At 38.6% G+C, this 7,510-nt stretch overlaps 1 protein-coding gene across 1 annotated transcript; it reads right to left on the minus strand.

Moving 5' to 3' along the window:
* Positions 1-1,589: 1,589 nt before the first annotated feature.
* LOC148862205 (phosphoglycerate kinase, cytosolic) lies at positions 1,590-6,599 on the minus strand. Its single transcript, XM_088983686.1, has 6 exons — positions 5,890-6,599; positions 5,007-5,084; positions 4,665-4,925; positions 3,390-3,707; positions 2,830-2,988; positions 1,590-2,033 (listed from the first exon to the last, which is right to left on the minus strand). Exons 1-6 carry the CDS (start codon positions 6,082-6,084, stop codon positions 1,836-1,838), a joined length of 1,209 nt encoding a protein of 402 aa, XP_088839812.1. The 5' UTR covers positions 6,085-6,599; the 3' UTR covers positions 1,590-1,835.
* Positions 6,600-7,510: the final 911 nt, after the last annotated feature.

Consider the following 7,510-nt stretch of genomic DNA (forward strand, 5'->3'; position numbering starts at 1 on the left):
AATGGCAAGGAGGTTTTAGACAATAGTCAAAAAACTTAGGGGCACTCTAAGATAATATGTAAACAATAAGGATAGAGTTAGTCAATTAGCTAAACCATAAGGGTAGTTTAAGAAATTTGCCTTTATTTTTAAGGGTAAATTGCATATTAGTACCATGCACTTTGAGCCTAATCTCACTTTGATACTTGAATTTCAAAACATGCTAATCCAATACCTAAACTCTCAAAACATCCCAATTTAATCCAAAATCATTAATCACTGTTAAGTGGCATGTGAAAGATGCAAAAGCCCTTGGGGTGTCATTTAATTTTCTTTATCAACCACCCAAATGTCTTTTGGGTCGTTCATCATTGCTTTGGTTCAACCTTGATTCTTGAGGAAGATGATTAATAGAAAATTACCTAAAAATAATAATAAACCAATACAAATTAATAAAGAAATTTCAAAAAAAAAATTAACATATAAGAAAAATACAAATTTATCTAAAACACAACTTAAACCGTAATTGGATAGACTAAACAACCCAAAAAATAATACTTGAATTTAACTTATAAATAAAGCCCATGCATTTGGTAGGTCCTATGGTAGAGTGGATTGGAATTTTCTTCTCCACTGCATGAGCTTACTGGGCTTCTCAGTTGAATTTTGTTCCTTGGCTAAAGGTTATATAGCCTCTCAAAGCATGAGAGTGATTATTAATGGATGCCCTATCCAGCCGTTTGTGTGGGGAGTCGGGACGAGGTCTTTGGCAAGATTACCCCCTTGTCTCCATATTTGTTCATCATTTACCTTGAGCTGCTGCCGAGAATGTTTTCTGAGGCTCTTTCTCAAGGTTCTATCAAAGAATTTAAATTGGGCTCATATGACTTTAAACCGAGTCATCTCCTATTTGCTGACGACTTGCTGATCTTTGGAGAAGCTAAAATGGGTGAGGTATATCATCTGAAAAAATATTCTTGATAAATTTTGCACGTGGTCCGGACAGGTGATCAATTATAATAAGTAAGCAATTTATTTCAGTAAATGTAAATCTACTCCTTTGGATCTGAGAAATTCTATTATTCATTGTTTGTGAGTAGCTGAGCTTAACCCTGGTGACTTTTACCTTGGAGGCCCACTTTTAGGTGCCGCGAGAAAACTTTCGTCGTGGAAGTTCATCATTAAGAAGGTTAGAATTAGATACTTAGATCTAAGCTTGAAGGTTGGAAATCAGGGATCTTATCTCACGCAGGAAGGGGAACTCTCATTAAATCCACCAAATGGCGGGTTTCAACATCCCCTCGGCCATATATGCAAGGAGCTTAACTCTATTTATAGGGATTCTTCGTGGGGTAAAACCCAGTCAAAGAATCCTATTTATCTCAAGGCTTGGCGTTTTATTCATTATTGAGATTGCAACGGCTTGAAAATTTGACAATTTCATTATTGAGATTGATGCAATGAATATTATTTGCAACAGCTCTGGGATGTTGTCTGTGTTCCTTGATAATTATTTGCCAGTTAATTGCTTCATTATGCAGAAATTCAGGCAAAATTCCCTACCATAAATATAATAGAAATTTAGCAAAGAAGGTAGGGTGAGAGAGAGATAAAAGGAAACCAAATTATATTGACATTGATCAACATTAGTAGAGTTTAACACCCCAAGTGCTATGGCAGATGATATGCTCGAGGAATGAACGAACTTATTTTATTCTAAACCTGATATTCTCATATTCCGCAGCCGTACAATACAGTGCTCATCCTAAGCTGCTTTAACAAACCCTGACAAACAACAGCACTAAAGACAAGACGGACACACGCAACCGAAAGCGAAAGCAGCAAGAAAAAAGGCCTCAGTTTGCGTCGTTAAGAGCAAGAACTCCAGGAAGCGACTCGCCCTCGAGAAGCTCCAAGCTAGCACCACCTCCTGTTGAGATGTGGCTCATCTTGTCAGCAAGGCCTACTTTCTCCACTGCAGCAACAGAGTCTCCACCTCCTATTATTGTTGTCACACCCTTTCCACTCAGTTCTGCCAACTTCTTTGCAATTGCCTGCAAAACAAATTAATGTAATGTTCCTATGTTATGTTATACCATCCGGTAAAATCTCAAACTGACATGGGTGAGAATTTTTTACTGTGGGCCTGTGGCAACTTTTTGCTAACAATGCCACAGCATGGTTTGTCAAGGTGTCTTAGGCTAGGAATTCCAATGGGTGGACAGACCTACCAGGCCCCAAAGAAGCCAACCTAATTAAATTATGTTCTAGGCCTGCACCATGTGCCCCCGATTATAATTAGATGGGGATCAGTTTTGGTTGCTCCAAACCGATTAAGAACCTTATAATTATGGAAGTACCATACCACCCCTAGTTCATCAACTATTTTTCTGAACATTTTTTTACTTCATGGGGCTACGGATAACCCATCCCCATCCCCTTAACCCCCATCCCCTGGTGGCAGCAAGATTTGATCCCAGGTCTCCGCAACAACAATTCAGAGATCCAACCATTTGGGCCACTCTTTCTCTTTCACCATGAAGAAATACCTATTTTTCAAAATATATGCTTGCAATATCAACATGTTTTTTGATAGACAATATTATATATTCTAACGTTTAAATGTGTTAGATTTAACAAATAAGTAGATTTGTTGTCAGCTTACAAGTTGAAAAGCATGACTATCAGTTATGATGGATCGCATCGAGTCAAACCCAACCATACAAGGTTTGGTTTGGAATTGTTTTTGCACATTTGCTTATCGGATCAGGACAGGTCTGCCCTGACCTGGACAAGACCCAACCCATTGACAGCCCTCTATTCAATTCCGCAATAGTTTGATGGACTTACCTCTGTTCCCACGGCAAACTTGTCAAATTCGAACACTCCCATGGGTCCATTCCAAATGATTGTCTTGGTGGTATCCAAAGATTCATTGAATGTCTTGATGGAGTCTGGTCCAATATCCAAACCCATCCAACCATCAGGAATACTAGATGCTGGAACAACCTGCACCAACAATATGCACCATTTTTGCAAATTACATCCATCCTTAACCAATAATTGGCATGGTTTCAAATAAACAAAACATCTCCCACTTGTTCGTAGAAACTCAAATCATTGGTTCTATGATCAAGCAATTAAATTAGTGGCATAAATGAATTAACTCTTTGGGACAGGAATTGACAACCACAAACAATGAAGTGAAAAACACAAATCGGCATATGCATGATAATGCATACTTGGTTGGAGACACAGAGAGGTTTCTCCATACAATTAACTTAAATGAAGCACCAGTATAATAGTCATGAATGAACCGACAAAAATTCAAGTTTTCCCAATCTCACAAAGATGCATTCAAACTAACCGATGTCCATGGATTAGGATTAATTAAAAGTCAAGGCACAAACCTGGCTGTTTGCATCGGCAGCAAACTTGTCAGCAATTACTACATCAGTGGGCAGCAAAAGAGATACCCCTCTGGACTTGGCCTTCTCAAGAAGTGATGTTGCAAGGTCAAGTTTGTCTTCTTCTACGAGGGATGATCCAACAGAGTATCCCTGGGCCTTGTAGAAGGTAAAGATCATTCCACCTCCCAGTAAGAGGATGTCTACCTTCTCCAACAGAGACTCAATAACCCCAATCTTTGTTGATACTTTTGAGCCACCAATAATAGCAGCAAATGGCTTTTTAGGGTTTGCAACAGCACCAACAAGATAGTCGAGTTCCTGAAAAAATAGAAAAAAAAAATCAAGATGCCGTCTTGTGAATTAAGATGCACCAAGTTGGATAGGGCACACTAAACATAACAGAATGGAAAAAAAAAAAAACAAGGATTCTTGTAGCCAACCCCATATGATAGGGACACGGCTTAGATGATGATGATTAAACCTGTTCACGGACCTGGTTTCAAGCTTAGCACGGACCTGGTTTCAAGCTTAGCCCATGGACATTTTACACTACCGTGGGCACAGGATCGGGCCCATTCAAAAGCCTGGCAATCCAAGCTAGATCCCAACACACGAACAGGTTCAATGATGATGCAACAAAGAGTCCAACAGTTCTGCAGCCTTAGGATGATGCTAATTTTTACATGAAAAAAATCTAGTTAATAGAAGGCAATGTTTTGTGAACAAAGAAAATATTTCTGATCAATCAGGTTTCTCTCAGACAGACTACACTGCAACCACGTTGACCACCTGAAGATATAAAAAAAAAGAACCCAAAATCTTTGTGAAGATAACTGTTTGAACAACTTGGACCATGTAACTTCTTTGTTGGGCTAAAGTAAATTCTCTTAAGACGATCTGGATCCACAAGCACACAAAGTGGCAGCAGGAGTCGTCCATCTGCCCAGAAATGCTGGTCTAGTAGATTCTTTAGCCAGGGCAGGATGGAAAAAAAACTAGCTGGAATGGGGTTTCGCAGGGCAGGGTTGTAATTTGTAATTTGCGTTTTGCTTTTTCCTTGTAATTCTGTATTTAGAACTTGTACTAGGAACTGTGCTTGTATCTTTGATAGCCTGTTTATAGCTGATTAAGCCCGTTGCTATCTTTGAGAAGTGCGGGCAGTTTTCTTCAATGAAATTTTACTGCTGTTTATCAAAAAAATTATTATTGTGGACTTCCTTTTTTATACCTTTAAAAGGAAGATGCATAAAGCATCTTCAGCCAGAATTGTCATACCTTCTGCATAAGGAAACCGGCAACAGATGGTTTCAGGAACTTTGTAACGCCTTCTGTGGAAGCATGTGCTCTGTGCGCTGTGCCAAATGCATCATTCACATACAGGTCAGCAAGAGAAGCTAGCTTCTTCGCAAACTCAGGGTCGTTCTTCTCTTCCTCCTTGTAAAACCTAACATTCTCAAGGAGTAGAACACCTCCTTCTGGGATTGCAGCCACCAGCTTCTCGACTTCCTCACCGATACAGTCATTGGCCATCTCAACCTATTAAAAGCATATGCATGAAGTAAGCAAGAGGAACACTGTCCAAGATAGAACATGCAAGGCAACATGGTTGAAGCATACCTGGATTCCAAGGAGCTCAGATAGCCTGGGCACAAGAGGCTTCAAACTGTACTTGGGTGTGACTCCCTTGGGGCGTCCCTAATAAAAATAGACCGTATAGTTGATTTTAGTCTGGTTTGCATCCAAAAAGAACCAGTAATAACTCATCCATAATTCCATATACAAGTTAAAGGAGAAAGCAATGGGAACACTAATAGAATCTGGTAATTGAACATATCAGACGCCATCAGAAAATAGGAAATCAGAGCCATCAATTTCGCATATTATAAGCAATCACAGATTCATCAGAGTTAAGGATAAAATCACGAACAATAACAACAACAACCATCAAGAAATAAAAAATATATCAGCTTCAACAAGCAAAAGTCAATTGGTAACACCGCCGCCCCCATTTACTGTTCTACCATAATGAAATAGAAACTAAAGTAAGACCTAATAATTAACAGTGGCGTCGCATGCAACCCAGAGAGATGGAAGGAAAGAAACCAAGAGGCTGATCTACATCAGGCTAGTCCAAACCCCACAAAATTTAAATAACAAAATCACATGACTAAGATTTCTTGGAAAATTAAAATAATAATAATAATAATAATAAAAGAAAATCTTCTTATGGCAAACATTGGATAAAACAAACAACAGAGTCGATCCGAACAAACATAGATCAATTAAAAATGAAAAAAAAATGAGATCATTTTAAACCAAAAAAAATAAAAACTTTCTTTTACAACTGAACCAAAGCAGCATACAACCCATACCATTAGCATTAATAGAGTAAGGCCGTGGAAAAGAAGCAATATATATATATATATATATATATATATATATCATTTTAAATAAAAGGAAGAAAAAGGGAAAAGTAATAAACCACGGAGAAAGGGCTTACCAGATGGCTTGAGAGGATAACCTTGGCTTTATGACCCATCAAATATTTGATGGTAGGAACAGCAGCCCTGACCCTAGTATCATCTGTGATCTTGAGGTTTTCATCCAAAGGAACATTCAGATCTACCCTAACGAAAACCTTCTTCCCCTTCAAATCAGCCTCCTTAAGATCACCAACACTCCTCTTAGTTGCCATTACAGACCCAAAAACGGTGCAACAGAAGATCGAGATAGAACCCACAGAGACAGGTCGTAGATCAATAGATCTGTCGAACTAACAAGACGAAGGCGGTGGAGAATTTTCACACAACGGAGTAGTGACCGAAACAAAGGTGGTTTAAGGCTTAAATAGAGAAAGAAATGTCTTTAAAGAGGACATTCAGGGTCGGATTTCCACTAGATATCCAACAGAAGCACGAGAACCGGCCCGGCTAAACCAATTCGATTCCAATGCTGCTGCAACCTGCAAAATTCATGAATCGGATTTGCCGCAAATAGACCCGAACCCGATTAAAAAGACCGGACCCACTGACTTCTCTAATCTCTCTAATCTGTTTTGATTTTTCGTTTCCGAATAATGAGAAAACTTAGGGTGTCCATCCACTTCCGGTGGCCGGTGGGTGTGGGTGCGTGATTTTCTGCAGCCACGTAGCGTTAAACAAAACATCCCACCGAGGACCGAGCTCTCGCACGACGCATGCTTTCTTTCGTACTTTCCCATATTTGTCTGCTTCTCCGTCCGTCCATAGTTTTCGCGATTGATGGAGTCAAATCAAATGTCTAAACGGTGGGTGAACCGTGAACGTTACGTGGGTTCGGTGTGTGGTTTTTGTACATTTGGACGTTCGGCTTAATTGCATATTAATAACATGGTATTCTCGCTTTAATGCTCTGATTTCAAAAACCTGTTGCTCCAATTCTCTCCAATACGCATTTCATGAAAAAGAGTATCAATAACATGGTTTTTGTACATTTGAAATTGAATCGTTAATATATATATATATATATATATATCTTGAAGTTTTGAATACATTGTAAACGGAGATCATATCCACTCTCAATCGGGGTTGAGTATTATTCTCAGGAATGAGGAATAAGAGTATCAATGGACCGGTTTTGGATTGGATCCCGTTTGTACAGAACAATAAGATATATTGGATTGAATTAATTTGGTCTAAAATATTTATTAGATTGGATTGTATCTCATCCATTCGAAATAAATTTATATTGGATTTATTAGTGAATGGGTATTTCGGTCTTTGTACCTGTTGAGAGTGTTGATGTGTATTATTATGTTAGTTCGAGTGCCTCTTACTTAAATAAGGATACTTATGTATTTTCCAATTACATTAATAATATAATAACAGGTCTGGCCGAAATTAGGGTTGACTTTTCCTATTTTCGAACCAGACCTTTTCTCTTCTCCTTCCTCTTTCTTCCTTCTTCTTTCATCTCTTCCTTCTTGCTATTTAATTTACTTTTCAGCTAACAAACAAAATAGACTTCTAGGGCAGGCCGAACTTTAACATAGTATCAGAGCAACATTAAACAAATCAGACTTGCTAGAATTCTGTTTTATGCGCATTCGAATTAAGGTTTCTCTTAGATTTCTCAGTTGTTGG

The sequence above is a fragment of the Nelumbo lutea genome, chromosome 4 (assembly GCF_056320005.1).
Source record: "Nelumbo lutea isolate HS-2025 chromosome 4, American lotus-T2T, whole genome shotgun sequence".
NCBI classification, from domain to species: domain Eukaryota; kingdom Viridiplantae; phylum Streptophyta; class Magnoliopsida; order Proteales; family Nelumbonaceae; genus Nelumbo; species Nelumbo lutea.

Excerpts from the sequence above, each read along its gene's own strand:
- LOC148862205 (XM_088983686.1), bottom strand. The coding sequence starts at position 6,084 with ATGGCAACTAAGAGGAGTGTTGGTGATCTTAAGGAGGCTGATTTGAAG. Across the intron at positions 5,085-5,889 it reads TTATCCTCTCAAGCCATCTG|GGACGCCCCAAGGGAGTCAC; the intron begins GTAAGCCCTTTC and ends TATTTTTATTAG. Across the intron at positions 3,708-4,664 it reads CCGGTTTCCTTATGCAGAAG|GAACTCGACTATCTTGTTGG; the intron begins GTATGACAATTC and ends CTATTTTTTCAG.